Source organism: Fistularia commersonii, chromosome 9, assembly GCF_037954325.1.
Source record: "Fistularia commersonii isolate RoL2024-O1a breed Wild chromosome 9, RoL_Fcom_v1.0, whole genome shotgun sequence".
Taxonomy (NCBI): Eukaryota; Metazoa; Chordata; class Actinopteri; order Syngnathiformes; family Fistulariidae; genus Fistularia; species Fistularia commersonii.
This window is the reverse complement of record NC_141292.1, coordinates 14,130,846-14,149,605: the sequence shown is the minus strand read 5'-3', so window position 1 is coordinate 14,149,605 and position 18,760 is coordinate 14,130,846. Positions and strand designations below refer to the sequence as shown.

Sequence of the window (18,760 nt, the reverse complement as noted above, 5' to 3'; positions counted from 1 at the left end):
AGGAAAAAGAGAGAGCAGCAGTTTAGGTAAATGTAACATATAGGGGAAGCACGCACACACACATACACACATGAATAAAGACACGCACACACACACACAAACATGGGACGCCATCTGACACCAGCTCTTCATGTATTCATTACACATACAACTATCTTAGGCTAATGTTACATGGGATGCACATTATGATTAATAACAAATACAGCATCTAAAAAGAGGAGGTTTCAATCACACACATAAACACAAAATTTACCATTGTTGCTGGAGTTTATTTGGATTTACATCAAACAGCAGGTTTTAGTTATTTATTTGTTTTTTCTATTGTTTTTTCTTTTTCTTCCCCAACTGTCAAGCTGAACTAAATTGTATTTATTGTGATTTTCTTCTCATTCAATAAATTGTTTCCTCAGAGATAAATGATTCTAATGAGTTTAACTTGAATTTTGATTCATACCACGGCGGTCAAACAGAGGGGAAGGTGTTTCTGGTCACGCAACAAATAAATGCAGAAACTTTTGAGTGAGAGGAGAAAAAAGTCCACTTCACAAAACCATAGAAGATGAGAAAACATTTAACCCTTGTAGCTGAAAGACTTTTTTAAGAGGTAAACAAAGAGAAACAAATGAAAAACGAAGCTGCACGGTTTGTTTTTTTGATAAGGGACAATTTCCTGTCGCTTTAATGAAGTGGTGATTTGGAAAGAAAAACACAATTTGTACTGGATCAGAGCACTTCCGGTCAAAACAAGCGATAACGTGATTTATACGCCTCAAAGCCTCACAGAGTACCCCCCCCCCCCACCAGAAACAATCATGTTATCTCGGTGACGAAACTATCGGCCCGACCGCATGATATCACCTCTTTGGGAAAACAAGAAGAGGGGTGCTGGGGGGACTGGGAGGGTCGAGCGCGTGCCAGTCGCTCCTCACATGCGATCAATTATTTTATGGTGAGGTTGAGATGGGGAGCCATTAGCCCTTTAGCCCAGGATCATACCAGGGCTAATGGCGGCTAAACACTGAATAAACACATTTGGCTAATAGGCCATTCCAACCTGAAGCAAAGTTGATTGTCTGGCTAATTTTTTTTTAGCTTAAGCAAAGCAAGCGCAAACTTTCACATGTAGGGAGTCAACACACAGCAAACATAATGTTTGCTCTTTGTCAGAACACAATACAGCTCAGTGCATGCTGAGTATTTTAAAAGTGTATGTTTTGTTATACACATGAAAACTTTGCATTTTGTCCCAAAACATTTTGTTCCTTACATCGTTGCATCCCAAAAATAAATGAAAAAAAAAATTAAATAATGAATGAAAAAATGCAAATTCGTGCTTTGAGATTCAAAGTTTGAGGCCAAAGCAAGATAATTGTTTGCTGGTTACTAACTTAATGCTCCTTTGTTTACCATTATAAAACTTTTTTCAGCTTGTTATTACAATTTCTTCCCATCATTTGATTATGATTACAAAAATTAGGACGTATACTGAGTAAATTAGTAAATTTATAAAGAAAGAAATTGAAAACCGTACAGAGGTTGAGAATTCATTGTAAGCTGCATGTATCAGCTATTATATGAGCGCTGCATATGCTAATGGATACTCAATTACAAGAGCCTGGCATTTACAGCAGCAAAATAATTGAGGTACTGTCAGTCAAATATGTATTTCTCCTCAAAACTAAAACAACAAATAAGAGCGAACAGGTTTCATTATTAAGTTATTAAATTATTGGATCATTTAAGGAAGTCAGTCGAAACTGTCTCAATATGATCATCACTGTTCTTTCAAATTTGACAGTCAATCACAATTACTGATCCAACATTCTTATGCTAACTGTGGTTGACAAGCACTTTTGAATGGTCTGGGTTGGGCGAGGTGGGCGGAGCCAAGCGAGCGGGAGAAATTGCATGTAACGCAAACCTTGGAAAACCTTGTGGCTAATAAGCAGCAATTAGGTGTCCGTGCAATAATTTGCCATCAGAGTAAAGTGTATAGAAACATTGTTTGACAGGCTCTCTCAAATAACAGAGCTATTTGTGTCAAAGACAAATTTCAAGCAGTGGCCCATGTTTGCTTAATCCGCTAAGCTACAAGGGGCAGCAATTTTTCAGCTAAAATTGGCACCTAAAAACAAAAAAGACACTCTTACATCAAAGTTAGGTAGATGTAGGATGGCATTGTTGTGACATAACATCCTCAAACATGCACTTTTTTGTACATGCTTGTACATGTTTGTACATGTTAACTGCTGCCATAATTAAATTAGATGCATTATACAAACCTGAATTATTTTCAAACAATGGATTAAATAAACATTTTTCCACATTTGTATGTGGATCTATGTGCAGGCTCAAAAGTCTTTATGATTGTTGGGTCAGTTTAGCAAAATTTTGTGATACAGTACCGTATGTGTGTGTGTGTGTGTGCGTGTGTACACTGCTTGCTTATACCCATCGGGCCAGAGAGCCAGAGCAGAGCAGGTGCAGTGAACTCCACCTACAACCTCCTCTTACTAGCCCTCAGGGTCAAAGAAAGGTTAGGCTGGACATACAGCAACTGTCGCGCACGTTGTAAATAAAACAACAACAGCATTTCCCTCGATAGCCAACCCACCCCCACCTCCGCCCGGCCCTGGACGACGGATTCCCTCATCACAGCTGGTGACAACTGGATAGGAAATATCGACCTCTGATATTTTTTGGCGCGGATGCAAGGCACGCTAGTCCTTCTCGGTTCGATTGGAGTTTGAGCCCTGTCCCCCTCTATTTATAGCGCCTCTGCACTTTTCCATTCAGGGACCGAAAGGAGGAATTAGTCATTCATCGCATGGCCTGATCTCATCTGCTGTTTACACTGGACGCACCGACTGAGATTATCTCCTTTTTTCTTTTTTCTTTTTTTTAGTTCTATACTCACCATGCAAAAAAGTGCTCCCTCATTCTCGCTCTCTTCCCATCTCCCATTTTGGACTGTCCCCGCCTTCGCTCCCTCCCCTCTGTTTATTCGTCTGGCGGTGCAGCAGGCCCCAGAGCCCAGAGGCAAGTCATGTTCTCAGGGAAACAGCAACTCTCCACAGAGCTGATATCAAAATAGTTTAAAATGTGAATTGCCTGATAGTTCCCAGTGAGTGTCTGAGCCGAGCCAAACACTTCAAGATCGCCCTGCCAGCGGAATGTAAACAGAGCCGGGGGCTGGGAGAGAGCAGAACCTGTTGAGTTCTTGCCACACAGCAGAACTCAAACCCATCTTGTTGGTTTAGTTGGCCAGAACCAATGTTCCCACAATGTTTAGGGTTTTGTTTTTAGCAGTGAATGGCATTTAACTTGAAAAAGGGCAATGGTGTTCGTTTTGGTGTTGTATGTGCTAGTGTGTGTGAGTGTGTGTGTGTGTGTGTGTGTGTGTGTGTGTGTGTGTGTGTGTGTGTGTGTGTGTGTGTGTGTGTGTGCGTTTGATGAACTAAATAAGCAGAAAAGATATTTCACAATGTCCAAAATTAAACTCTCTTAGGTATAAAAAGAATATGATAAAAAAAGGTGGCCAGTAAACACCAGGGAGGTTGTAAATCAGTAAAATAAAAATAAAATAAATTAAATAAAAATAAAAAAAACTTCAAACACGCTGTATTCACGCAGCATGTCATAGCCTATTTTAAATCCTGAGAAATAATACGGTGTGATGCCACTGTTGTGCAAAAAAATAGAAAGCCGCTCGAGCGTGGATTTCAGCCGGAGAGATAACCCATATTGCCCCAGCGAGGTATCTTCAACTTGGTTTCCCCCTTGAGCTCTTGAAAGGTGCACTTAACTTACGTCACAGTTGCACGATAAGGGGGAGATCCTGGGAGAAACACGGAGCAGAGCAAATCCTCCATGACGTCTAATGTGATATGACGGAGGTGTGAAGACCGATAAAAAAGGATGAAAGAACAATTGATGGCTGCAGAGTAAAATATAAAAGTTCAGAAATTCATACAAACTGACGTCGGAGCCCAGGTTATGTTTATGTAATCTTGCCTGTCAGCTGATTTTTAAAACAAATCCCGCGTAATTCTTGATTGGCGCTGTAATTTGTTTGCCCGCGCGTTTGTTTACACTGCCCTTCCAAGAAATACATCGCTTTATCATTATCATTTAGTCTGAGGCAGATATTTACGTGTGTGTGTGTGTGTGTGTGTGTGTGTGTGTGTGTGTGTGTGTGTGTGTGTTTGTGTGTAAGTGTAAGTGTAAGTAAGAAATGCATCTGCTTTTACGTTTACTTTCCACAAAAAATGCATTTTTTTAATTATCGGACGTGCCGAACAAAATCCGCACGCTGCTTTAGTGAATGTAGTTTTATTAAAAAAGTAATAAATAAAGTAAAAAAAAGTTGGAAAAAAATGTGTCCAGAGTTGTCCGATACCCGCTTGCCCTTCAATTTCAGTTAAATTATTCGAAGAAAAAAAAAGGCTTTCGTACGGATGCAACGTATATTCGGCTCCGCCGAACGCAGATCAAATTAACATGTGAAAAAGTCGAAAAGCTTGTTGGGGGTTCGAGGGCTTTGCCTAAATAAGCACTGGAACTTTCCTGTATTTCTCTCCCTTCTTATTTATTTTTTGTCTGTGTTGTTTTCTCAGTATTGCAATGCATCACTTGACATTACCCAAGCAAGTTTGAGCTGCAGCACATCAGCTGAAAGCAATTTGGTCCGGAGCGCAGCTGCCAGGCGGATAAGACTTTCCTTCTTTCGTTTACTTTGAAATGTTCCTTTTTTTTCTTTTTTTTTTCAACTTCCAAAATACACAAGGCGGCCAAATTGCTGACATGTGTGAGAGGGGCAGCGAGACTTCTGCATTCTTTCATGCCCCACTATGCAAAACTCCACATTGTTTATTTAAAGAACATTGAACACTTTAGCACTATTAAGAAACATGTCATATAGTAAACTAAAGGTTTCCTCTCAGGAAAAATCCCTGACGGTTTATTTTTCTTTCACAAAAAGTTATTTTAGTTTTGACTCACAAACTGCCTGCATTCGCAATTAAGCAGCAGTGTCGTTGCATCGCTGGACGAAGAAACCCCCGGACACGGACGAGGTAAACCTTGAAGTGGCAGCGGGGGTTGTTTTGTGAGACAGCGGCACCTCACAGTGACCCAGACGCAACTTTCTGCTAACGAAGAAGGAGAACGAAAGGAATCGTGATGTTAATGGGGGCTGGAGGGCCTTTGACGCATGAGGGTGTTGGTGGCGAGGTGGTGGGTGGAAGCTGGCTCTGGGGAAGGAAGGAGACTCATCAAAAGAGGGAGAGGGGATGGAGGGAGGATGGAGGGAGGCAGGGAAGGGCCCGCTGTGAGCAATAGTCCACCAGGGGCTTACAAGTGAAGTGACCCCCAAGCCGAGAAACAGCTAACCCACCTTGACATGCATAGGAAACCCAAAACTCCCCTACCCCCTGTCAGAGAGGAGCCACCCAGAGTTGCGTTGTGGAGCTGGAGCTGCCGCTTGTCCTTCCTAACTAGCAGTGTTTAGATGAGAGAACGGCGGAGGTACGGCCCCCGCTGTGCCCCGCGGAAACCACAGGCACAGCAGAAGTAGAGCGACGTGGGCTCCCTCCTGCAGCATAGGAATAAGTCAGCTCTTTGCGACCAGGAGGATTATGACTGCTGGTGGCAGCGGTGGGGGGGTTCAGTGCATGTGTGTGTGTGTGAGTATATGTTCATCCACAACCCCTGGGTATCAATATAACCTTTGATGCTGTAATTTTTGTCAGAGAGCTGTTAATGAGAGCCGGCAAACGGCAATGTCGCTCTGAGGTGGTTTCAGGTCGTATTCGATTTGAGTCAACTGGGACTCGAAAGGAAAAGTTTTGCGCATCAGGGGTCGAGGAGGAAAAGATCCCAAAGTTCATCCAGGGGAGATGATACTTGAGGTTTTTTTGACTTGAGCTGGCAGATGCATGGAAAAAAAAACGTGCAAGACAAAACTTGAAAGCAAAGGGTCTTAAAGTTATGACGCACTTCAATCGGATAAAGTAAATAAATCATCAAATGCGCCCTCGACACGCCAGAAGTCCAAAATACCGAACATGACTTACTCCTCTCGCAGAGACTCATTTTGCTCCAACATGAGAGCGTGCTGGAGGATTACAGAGCGGAAATGGGCTTGAGATACTGCGGAAATACAGACAGCAAGGGCTTTCAAGGAGAAGATGGGGGCCATCCTTGTCTTCACATCATCCTTTCATTTTAGAGCAAGGACACTGAAGGTGTGAATAACGGGTCATTCATTTGTTTGAAATATTTCAAATTGTCTCAAAAAGGTGGTGGCGTAGTGGTTAGTGCTTCCATCTCATGGCAGGAAGGTCCCTGAGCTTTTCAATGTGTAAATGAGAGAGTGAATGGTTGTATGTCTCTATGTGGCACGTGAAAGAGAGAATGAGTGGTTGTATGTCTGTTGCATGTGGCCTTACGATTGACTGGTGACCAGTGACCTCCGTCTCTCGCCCAATGACAGCTGGGATAGGTTCCAGCATCCCTACAACCTTTAAGTGTAGAATAAGCAAAAATATTATGGATGGATGTATGACATACGATGCGTGAATGAGAAAGGGAATGTTTGTGCTTCTATATAACATGTGAATGAGAGAGAATGGTTTTATGTGTCCATATGGCGAGTAAATGGTTGTATGTGAACCCTGCCTCTTGCCCAATGACAGCTGGAAGAGTCTTAAGCCTCTCCCTTGACCCAGACTGCTAGATAATCTGTACAGATAATGAACGAATGAGTGAATGAATGACTTTGAAAGAATAAAAAAAAATGAATAAAGGATAAAAGCACTGGTGGTACCACTCCATTACAAAATTATATAAGGGGAAAAAAAAGTTTCTCAAGTGATGTCCCTCTTAAAAACATTTTAATGAACTCAAGCTGCGCAAAGTAAAATAAACAAATAAATCCAGCCTGCAGTTACAGCAGAACAGCAGGATTCTGCCTGCAGCTTTTGGAGAAGTCCTGAGAAACTCGTATCCAAATCAGAGAGAATCTGCCGCTCGGCGCATCACTTGACATTTGCGGAGGAATACACATTCCTTCATCCTCCCAGTGTTCGGGAATGTGTTTTTGCTTCAGGATGCTGGGAAGACATGGCTGCCACCTCCTCCTCCCATCCCACCATGGCGCTGTTACCTAGGTTATATGTGTTCTGGAGAATACAAGGGTAATCCACGCAGGCCAAGTATTATTTGGACCAATCAGGATAGAATACTTAAAATTCACCTTCGCTGGTAATGCCCAACCCCCACTTGCCACTTAAGCCACTAAATCAATAACAAATAGTACACACTGTTTAATCTCTTCAGTTTTTGCCTTTTGTCCATGTTTTTATTTCAGCAGGCAACCAAATAAATAGTACGGGTAATCTTTAGAAATCAAGTTCCCAAGTTGGGACAAAGTGTTTATTGTGCTGTAAGAGATTAAAATCAGTGTTGCATGACAAAGAACTTTGGTAGTTATTTGTGGACCTGAAAGTATTGATCAAATATTAAATGTTCATAAATGGTGCCCTCTAATATAACTTTCATACTTTACACAGGATTACATTCACTAGCCAGATCATCAGTAGCAACTGGAGGGTCAGTGTCTTGCTCAAGGTAACTTAGGCCATCCTTTCCGACTGGAGGGATGCCTGCTCCACCAACTGAGCCACAGACAGTAATTGAAGCCATAGCTCCTTTCTTCAGATGTATCCCTTGTTTTGGTGAGTCAATGTCCATGATCCATGTGACCCTCATGAAGCGCAGTGGTCTCACAGCAAAGGGATTGCTATTTTGATTCCAGCTGAACTCTCTTTGTGTGGGGTCTCAATTTTTCCCCCCTTGGGTTCTCCAGGTTTATTGTCTCCACTCATATGGCACTGTCAATGCAGTTTCAAAGTGCTTTACAAGGGATCTCACGTTCACTCATTCCCACATGTACTCACATACCATTAGTGCCAAAGCCGCCATGCAACATGCTAATAGGGCCATCGAAACTGGGAGTGAAGTGTCTTGCCAAGGGGCACTTCAGCATGGAAATAGGAGAAGCCTGGGCTCGAACCGCCAACATTCTAACTGGAGAGATGCCCGCCCAACCAAATCCTGACAATGACCCCAAGGTTCTCTTCCTTCCTCTGACAATCCTAAAACCATCGATTAGATTCAGTGAATAACCTTTCTGTGTGAAGGATGTCTTGGTATGTGGCCCTGTTATTGACAGGTCACCTGTGTTAAACCCTAGGATTGGCTCTAGCCCCGTGATAAAACCTGTGAGCAGGATAAGCTTTAGAGACCATGAATGAATGAATGAATGAATGAATGAATGAATGAGGCAGGTCAGCTTTATTTGTGCTTAACCTGCCACTAGAGGGCTCTATAACAGGTCCCCAAAACAGCACAAGTGGAAAGGACTACACACAGCATGTATCTTAAAGTGCTGTTACAATATTATTTTTATTACGAAACTTTTATTTTCGGATGATTTCTTAGATATCATTTTTCTTAATAGCAATCAAGTGATCTATTGTACAATATCTTAGACAAGTTATTCCCGCGTTCATTTCCGAATGATGGAAATTGATGGCACCCAGCCCTCTTGAGATTCAACGAATAAGACAAATCTAAGTGAAATTATCTTGAAATGTTTGAAAGCAAATGGGCTCCATCTTCGCAGGAGCAGCAGAGGGAGGGAGGGAGGGAGCGAGAGCGAGAGAGAGAGAGAGAAAGAGATTGTGTGTTGGCACGCAGGGAAAAGGCAGTCTGCGGTAGACTTGTAAATAGCCGGAGGGACAGTGGGATGGAGAAATGGAGCTATCAGCAGAGGAGTGATGAAGGTCTGGGATGAAGCCAAGATAAACACCGTCCGGCTGAGACGGAGCTGCAGCACATGCACGGACACACATACACACGCATACACACACGAACACATGAACTTCCCTTCGCTCACACATGTGCAAATGTACAGTCACACAAAAAGCTGCAAGCTCTATTATTTATTTTTTTATATAAGACGACCACAGACACACTCACACATGCACACACACACACCTGCAGACAAATAAACAGTGTTCTCTGTGGCTCCCAGACCGCAACTCCTTGAGCCTTAAGCTGTGTGACAACGGCATGAGCTGTCATTCCGACATCTCATTTCATCACATACTTCACATTAGTCCATTTGCTCGGATACCGCAGAATAAACAGGCAGCCAACAGACATGGCTGAAGTTTTATTTTTACACGTGAAATAAACAGACCCGGGAGTTAGCTGAGCCCTCGGTAAATCCCTACTGATGTCTTAGCAAACTCATTAAAATACTTCTCAACTCCCCCACCCCACCCCATACGCGCGCACACACACACACACACACAGCTCCTCCTCCCTTCCCACCTCCTGTAATTATCATTAACTCCCAAATTGAAAAATGGCAGCCATGTATGTAGGATATTTGTCACTCTCCTCCGTGTGTCTTTTTTTCCCTTTTTACAATCTTAGGTTAGCGTGCAAGGAAGATTTGGCCTTCCTGCTGTGTTTTGCCTTTAACCCAAGCTATGCACAAGAACCCTAAAAAAGACCTTGCTTAATGTCAGCCGTTCAGGTGGTTGCGAGCATTAAAGGTAGCTACCAAAGTGTGCCTGGGTGTAATGTAAATTGAAAATGCCGCGGCCTTCAATGTGTCTTGTGTCTTCAATGGGGCTTGAGACAATCTCTGTGGCTTGGGAAGATATACATGGGCGTGTAGACCTCGTACGAATCCCTGTGATTGGCTAGTTTCAATGAGATGGAGGGTAATGGCTAAAAAACAACAACAAAAAAAAAAAACGGTGAAACACGGGCAAAGCATGCAAAAGTTAGGACGCCAGGGTTATGGTGGGTTCCTCTGGAATTTTGGATAACTAACCGAAAGGTAGGAGGTCACTACGGTCGCCGAAGTATAGTTTTTAGAAGTGGCCGTCACCTCTGTTTAATGCGTATACACAGAACAGGAAGTACCACTGTCGGGTCAAAAGCCACGGCAGGCCCCAGTGGTGTTGGTTACCTACAGCCTGGCCCTTCCTTTGGTCTTGTGGACTCTCGAGGACGTGTGCGAGTGCAAATATAGAATGGGGGGGGCCCTTGCAATGACGTTGATATTCTAGCAGGACAGGTTGCATCAATGAACTCGACACAAACTGTTGGGCTTCATCAGGAATGCCTTGACAGTTTCATTACACCGGGTGAAAAATACCCATCTTAACCACAGGGATGAACTGATTAGGATTCGGTGAGACGCTGAAAATTGACCTCACTTCAAGTACCATGAAAACAATGCTCTGCTGATATCCACCGTCGTCCATCTCTGCTTTACTCCCTTGAAAAAGGCCTCCACTCCACCTGTTTCCAGGGGACGTGAACTCTGCTAACCCTCTCCCTCCTGGCAGCCGCTCACCTCAGAGCACCGGGCGCTCACTCCCCTTTTCGTTCAATGTTTGTCCACAGCCGACTTCTGCAAACTGTCCTTGGGTTTTTTTAATGAAATGCGCTATAGATATCCAAGTTATTATAATCATAAACACTATTCTAAGGAAAAGATGGGGAGACTGTTGCTATGTTTTGCATTTGGTCAGATACTGAGTTGCTCCTGCACACACACACACACACACACACACACACACACACACACATTTCTTAAAGACCAAAAGGTTGAACCTCACTGAGGGGATATAAATGCACCTGCATGGTGTGTATAAAAAGTAACACCAAGATTAAAAACAACCACATCTGCAGTGCACCAGTACACCCCCTCTCATATTATTATTCTTCTCTGAGTGCTGGTGACGGACATAAAGTGGCACCACTCAGTCCGGCTGCCGTGTTTTCTACACAAAGCAACCTGCATGCTAGTTCAAAGCTGCCCCTGTGCAGCGTGGGGGTGGGGGATGTTAGGTGGGGTTACAGCGAGCAAGACATGAAAGCAACACTCGGCAACTCGGACAACCTGAAAGATCAGTAAGCGGCTAGGCAAGGAGGGACCAACATAAACAATCAATTGTGCCCACATGTTAAGGGCTTTTAATAATGTGGATGCGGAGCAGCAGCTGTCTGATACCCAGTAATGGATTCTGGCGACTGTTTTTCTGCTATCTGACCCAATGGCACCTCTGGCTCCCGCCTTGGATTTCTTTGAGGTCTGACATCAGCAAGCGAAAGGAGAGCGGGGGGGGGGGGGGGGGGGGGGGGGGGGGCACAAAACATCTGACAGGCGCGGATGCCTGACGCTCATCGCCACTTCAAACATTTTCATTTTATTATGCCGAACCTGACACTGAACAATGGGAATACTGACAGCCGTGTGTTATGAACACGCCAGGTTTGTTTGAGTATTTTAGCGTCGCTGGGCTCCCAGGCGGGCTTCAGCTTTGTGAAAGCCCCCCGTATTGTATTTCTTTCCTGTGCCAGAGCCTGTTTCCTGTGGCGGTGCCGTGTCAAACAACGATGACCCTCTGCTTCCTGTAAGTCGCATGGAGACGGGCCTGCCACGAGCCCCGGGGCCTCGCCGCCAGCCACTGAACAACCTCTGAACCCCCCACCTCCCCCGACCACCACACACACACAGCTCATCTGTTTTTAAATAGTTCCCCACCTTGACTTGTCTGGATCCCACTCCTTCTTCCATTTAAATTTTATCTTTCCATTCAGCATCCCACTTCCTATCTCCCTCCCTCCTGCTTCTCTTGTCATCGCTCCCATCTATCCACCCCCCCACTTTGCTCCACCATCCTACCCTCTGTCCACACTTCTTTTCCTCTCTGCGCACCGTCTTCCCATCCCTCCCCCCTATCCTCCCCTGTCCAGGTCAGATGAGGGTCTATCACACGTTTCCCATACCAGCCGCAGGTCTGGACCACACCTCGCGAGGGGGATTTCTGCAGTGACGCTTGAAGAGGCATGCATGTGGCATTAATACCCGTGACACTTATATAAACCATCTTTGACAATGATTATTTGTTTGTATGTATAACAAAAGAAAACCTTTGGGGGGAAAAAACAAGTAGTAACACAGATCAAAAATACATTAAACAAACACAATATTGTCTATCCTTGAAAGGACAAATTAGAAGTTCAAAGCCCCCCTTCCAATTTTCTGATCAATATGATGACCATCAGGGGATAAAGCTGTTTTTGTGCGCCAAAATAAGACGTGTACATCATAAGAAAACACCCGAAGGCTGCGTAGTTGCTGCGGACTATGAGAAAGTTGTCAGATCATGTTACTATCTGTCCCTGTGGAAATCAAACACATGGAAGGGACTCATTGCTCGGCCTGACTTGACATTTTAAAAAAAGCGGAGAAATCCTGACCGCCGCTGCTCGACGGAGACATACTGAAGCACGTCTGGAAAGACAGCGCGGAACAGAGCTCCCTCATTGCCACGTTGCAGCTTTGTACCCGGCCCTATGTGAGGTGCGTGTCCACACCGGAGCGCCACACTCCATTCCATTGGCTTGGCACTGCCTTTTTGAACCGGCCTCCCATCTTCTTCCATTCAGGGTCAGGCTATGAAGTATGCATGTTCCTACGTGCGCTGGCAGCAGCGACGCAACCTTCTGCATGTTTCGAGACCAGGTCAAAGACAGGAAGTGAGCTGGGAGAAAAGGAGGAAGCAGAAGCAGCTCACTCTGACTGCAGGTAGTGACCCTTAGTCTTGACCCCTGACCTCGCTCTCCGTAGGCCTGACAATACACTCTGACAAAACACAGATGTGCCAAAACAGTGTTGCTGCTTAACAATTTGCAGATACTTGTGGTGAGGGGGAGGGGGGTTACGTCTGGCATCACAGAGCTTTTCCAAATCCTGTCACATGGCTCTATAATGTAACCACACAAAAAGAGCAAGCCAATCGGGTATTTTAATTTGTCTCTTTATTATTTCGCAACAATTATATGCCGCTGTATATTTATTCACTCATGACATTTACAGAGGTGATAGGGAAAAGTTGCAGTATTTCATCCAACCTTCCTTCCTAAAGCATAACGTTCATGAACTCTGCGCATAAAGCAGCCTCTCCTGCCATACAAAGACAAAACCGGCATATTGAACTCACCACTTTTGCCAGATCATAACCATCTTTTAATATTTAAAAAAAAAAAATCCCATCCAATCACTGGCCACACCTGCAGCCAGGTTTGTTGGTTTTTTTTTTTTTTTTTTTTTTTTTTTGGCAGAGAGCACCAGAGGGCGGCAGATGGTCTGGACTTTCCTCACCACGTCCAGAAGAATAATCTGCTGCCAAATTTGGAAGGCTCCAGTTTACCCTCGATGACAGGGTTGGGCTCGGGGCGTGGCCGAGAGTGGTAGGGGTTCTCAGGGATGGGCCGTGAGGTCGCCACCTTGGTCACCTATGAAAGACATGGATTCAGTGAACACTGATTAAAATACTTGACAAAAGCATTTGTGGACTTACAAACATCATAACTAGTGACACTTTACTAACATGCGGCTGCTGTCCAACAAAGATTTGAAATGCAAAGGATAATTAAATTAGGGGGAAAAAAGCCAACAATCGAGGTGCACAAACAGGTCTGCTAAGAAAAAAGAAAGTCTTTGACAAAAAAAAAAATAGATGATTGTGATGATTGTGGTATTTCTTTGAACACACCATTCCCAATTCTACAGAAATGTATGCAGTGGGGACAGATATTAGAAGGAGCTGGTATTAGTGATGGCACCAATAATGATTATTAGCTTTGAATAATAATAATAAAAACAACAATCAAGGCTTGGATGGAGAGAGAAGCGTCTACCTTCAGATCAATGGATGGACAAAGTTAACTCAGGTTTCCTTCTTAAAAATGTTAATTATTATTTGAAATCTGAAAGTTGATGTATTCCAAAGGTGTTGTGTTATATCAGATAAAATATATAGATTGCATAGTAACAATAATAATAATAATAATTATTATTATTATTCCTGCGGGTAAATATGTTCTCCGAATCAAGCCATCATGGAACCATGAGCAGTAGGCATGCCATTGACCAGCGCCAGGGGAGCAGTTCAGAGGGTTCAGTGTCTTGCTCAACAAGACCTTGACACACTAGGAGGAGCTGGGAATCGAACCAGGAACATTCGGTTCCAAAGACGATTGCTCTACCTCCTGCCCCCCCCCAATGTGTGTTCACACTTGCTTTCTGCATGAGTGGCATCTCATTTCAATATTTCTGACACCAAACTTTTGCGGGTTGTTGGTTCACTTGACTCATAAGTCCTGATTACTGTCCTCAAACTTTACACCCTCAGCTTCTCCAGCAATATTCGACCCCAGTCGCCCTTAGTCGTCACAACCCCCAGCCCGTACAGCTTCCATCACTGTCAGATGTCTTCCAAAACAACTGCCAGGATGAGTACTTTAACCAATTATTTTCAATGAAGAAATAAATTAAAAAAAAACTATTTTAAAATGTTAAATAGGGATAAAGTAAAGAGAAAAAAAATTATACAATTTTCTCGCTGAGCACTGTCACTGAGAGAAACCACAAGGAAGAGGTGGCTCTCAACAGGTACACAATCAGCGAGAATAGAACCCATCAGTGGGGGGCCATTCAGCGTATGTTCACTCCCCCCCTCGCCCAAGTCTCACCTTAGACAGGTCGCCCAGTTCGGGCCTCTGCCATCCCAGCTTATCCAGGACACAACCGTCGAAGGCCTGCTGCTGCTTGCGGCAGTGACGCAGCTCTGCCAGGTTGGAGTAGTCCAGACAGGTCCAGTACTCAGTAAAGGACTCAGCACAGTTCCCCTTAATTTGCCTGGCAGGGTTTATAAATAAACAAACAAACAAACAAACAAACACCAAATATCAGTCAGATGTGAAAATTATGTTTGTAAACAGTTTTATTGTACAAGGTTTGAATATGGACATGGACACCTTCGAGAGTGTGAAAATTGGTGGTAGTTATCACTCTGACAACCCCCCCCCCCCCACACACACACACACACACACACACACACACACACACACACACTGATTCTTCTCTGCATTTGGAATCATCAACACAAGCAAGTCCGAAATAAGGATGGGGGGAGAACATGGAAAACCACTGGTTTCCAAAGAGACAGGCTATGAATTGTGACTATTCTGCAAACATCTCATTTCATTCTTTCATCACTTCTTTTTTCCCCTTACGTTTTGGTGGCTTGCTTGCGAACCAACCCACAAGCAACTTGGCTCAGTGGGAGAAAATGATCCTGTCTCACCTCTGTTTTATGTCATTTCACATGAGTTCTCATGACAAAATGTAATTTAGGGACAATGCAATTTCATCAAGGACTCCTCCTAAACATGTTCTGGAACAAATTTACAAACAAAAGTATCTCTTTACCTCTTTCAAGACAAGTAAAGCTTACATGCAAATTCAGTAGGAAAAGGCCAGCATCTACATTCCACTTCAGACAGAAGCCGATGGAAAGGAAGGCTAATGAGCAGAGCAGGAAACCAGACGTCCTGAGTTGGGATTTTTGCGTGAACTTAATTGCGACCTCTCATTCGGCCTCTGAGGACATTTTTCTACCCAACTGCATCTCAGATGAACGTCTGCAAACCCACTCTGACCTGCAGCTGACTCTCACATACACCAAAAGCACGCTTTGAGTCCATCAGGATTTTACCTGCATTGAGAAAAGGTTGTGTCCAGCAACTTTAATATGGTTAGAAGAGCAAATGTGGGCAATTTTAACTTTACCACTACTACACTGAATTATTATTTAATGCTGTAGTTACAGTCCATCTGCCTTGATTTATGATATAAGGACTCCAAAACACACACACACACACACACACACACACACACACACACACACACACACACACACACACACACACACACACACACACACACACACACACACACACACACACACACACACACACACACACACACACACACACACACACACACACACACACACACACACACACACACAAAACCAAATTAATGTTAGCTAGTACCAAGTATCCCTTTTGCTATTGAGCCATTTAGGCTTTTTACAAAGCACCAGAGTTAGAAATTCATAAATGTATTTTCTGGCAATCTAATTTCCAAATATGTTCATAAGTTAATCAGTTACTGATTACGTCTGTACAAAGTCAAATGATTTATCTATTAGCACAAGATGCTCACAAGAAAGCCAACTAGTTTATGCCAATCTGTCATGTTTGCAAGCTTTGGGGACGGAGACTGGTGACTGTCTTGTCAAAGCTGAAGATGAGACTGTATGGATCACATCAATGGCATGACAAGTCTTCAAACTACGAAACAGAAGTAGAAAATATTGTGAAATTCTAAAATTTTAACAAAAACCAACACAACATGTTCAAAATATTTTGTGCCACCATGCAGCCTCATTGAGAAGATTTAATATTTGTTGAATGAGGCAATCCTAATTAAATAAAGGCTGTGCACACCAGGACAAGCTACAGTATGCATGTGATAGTCAGTTTTATTACTTCATCTTCAAATGAAAAATAATGATGAATGTATTTGTGACATTTTAAATAAATACATTATTCAATAGATTAACATAATTTCCGGACTATTGAGCGCACCTAAATAGAAGCCGCATCAGCTAGCTGATCGCTATCTTGGGCTTCCTCCTGCTCACTAAAACAGTCAAAGTCGTCATCTTCTGTGTCGGCCTGAGAATTTCCTGGTCATGTCATTGGTCCGATGTGACGAGGTTAAATGTTTTAGCAGCATGAAGCTTGACGCCCACCCCCGCCAAAAAATCCATAAATTAGCCGCATCGTTGCTTAAGCTGTAGTGTTCAAAAATTGCGGTTTATCGTCCGTAATATACGTTAGTTGTTTGGTTAGGTTGGTTTATATATTAGTTTATCAGAAAATGTATTCCTCTCTAAAGCTTTCAGCACATGTGCAGCGCTGCTGGTAGCTTGTGCTGGCATCTACACATGTGCTGGCATGTGCGCGCACAGCGCGCGCACGCACGCACAGACAGAGAGACACACACACACACACGCACACACACACACACACACACACACACACACGCGCGCGCAAATTAGAACTACAGCACCTATTAGCGCAAGATGACAAAATGCTTTTAAATGTCTGGTCTATGACTTCAGGCACTGAGGAAAGGGCTCTGTTCATGGCCATCTAGGGCAAAAAGGAACCAAAGCATTAGTTACCTGAAGAAGTTGAGCGCGCATTCATTGACTTTCCTCCCTTCTTCGAGACACTTCCTGGGGTCCTTCTCCTCCCAGCGACAGAGCATGAATTCCTTGTTGGGTCTGTCACACTGGGAACCATAATGGTGGGCAGCAGCTTTCAGTACAGCTGACGAAACGTTTACCTTGATGGAAAACAATGACACAAATAAGACTTCATGAGGAACCTGCAGCACTTTTGACATTTTGACTATTTGATGGCATTTCAGTTTTACAGTTTTACAAATTGTCTGAAATTCTTCACACAGCTTTAAAAATTATGTAAGGCAGTGCTGGAAACATTGTTTAGCACTTCTTACACTGAATATCATTGCATTTTGGTGGCACAAGAGCCTTAAAGTATGAGGCCCAAAAAAATACACTGCAAACCATTCTGGCTCTATACATAGACAAATAACTAAAAGATAATAATTTGAAGGACTGCTTTTGAAACATACATAGAGCCTATCGAACACCCAAAAACATTCACAAATATAATATTGGGAAAACTACCCCTTTCAAAACAGCATAAATACATGACACCTATGACTTCACAGGCAGGAGTCTAGAGATGTGTTGCACATCATGTGAGACGTGCTGACCTCTGATAGTACCATCAACACGATTCAAATATATATATATTTATTCCAACTGTAAAAACAACTGATCAATACTTTTAATTTCCACTGTCAATACAAAGAGTATATAAACAGTACAAAAACACAGCTTAAAAGTAATACCAGTATGGGGTACAGACGACAAGGAGTGGGGTTTATAAAGCTACAACGATAATAACACTCATAAAACATAGGAGACATTACTTGTGTTTTGGAGGAGCAAACTCCCATGGAGTTTAGTGTTTGAGAGCTAAAAGCAGCTAACAATAAACAACTCCCAAGGACAAGTACACGGAACCAAAGTTTCAAAAGAATAATTTTACTTCGTTATATTTTTGCTAAGCCATTGTCAAATTCTTGCAAGGAAAAGTATGAAATTTATATCCATGGACCCGATTATTTGATACATATTAAAGCGATTTCGGTTGCATGTCCTTAGGAATGACTTGGAAGGTGTTTTGATTGATATTTATGCTGCAAAACATGCGATTGTTAAAAGAAAGCAATTACGTGTAATGACCGAATAACAACCGCAGCTTCGTGTATTCAAAAAGATTTCATTATCATCGATCTTGGACGAAGATTCAATGGCAAAAGTTACAGGCGAAAGACTCCCTTTAAGCACGAAGCTGCTACCTTTAGCCGATTAGCTAACTGGTATGCATATGCCATCTAACGTTAATGTTTCATACGCGTTCACTTCGTCTCACCTCGTCCACACTAAGCTCCTGCAGCGTGGGAACCTCCAACGTCGTAGGCATGTCGGCTAGGCAGCACAATGGAGTTCAAGACCAAAAAACAGAAAAAAAAACAAAACACCGCTAAGCGGGGATGAAAAAAGACAGCACTCTAGATCCTCGTCTGGTTCCAGGACGAGCGACGAGGCCGCTGGGAAGGTCAGTGTACTGCGCCTTACGTGTGTCGGCTGGAGGG

At 43.3% G+C, this 18,760-nt stretch overlaps 1 protein-coding gene across 1 annotated transcript; it reads right to left on the bottom strand.

The window, feature by feature from the left end:
* Window positions 1-12,895: 12,895 nt before the first annotated feature.
* ndufa8 (NADH:ubiquinone oxidoreductase subunit A8) lies at window positions 12,896-18,754 on the bottom strand. The gene is made up of 4 exons (XM_086152643.1): window positions 18,538-18,754; window positions 17,193-17,356; window positions 14,629-14,794; window positions 12,896-13,389 (listed from the first exon to the last, which is right to left on the bottom strand). The coding sequence occupies exons 1-4, from the start codon at window positions 18,586-18,588 to the stop codon at window positions 13,252-13,254; spliced, it is 519 nt and encodes a 172-aa protein (XP_086008769.1). The 5' UTR covers window positions 18,589-18,754; the 3' UTR covers window positions 12,896-13,251.
* Between the last annotated feature and the right edge of the window lie 6 nt (window positions 18,755-18,760).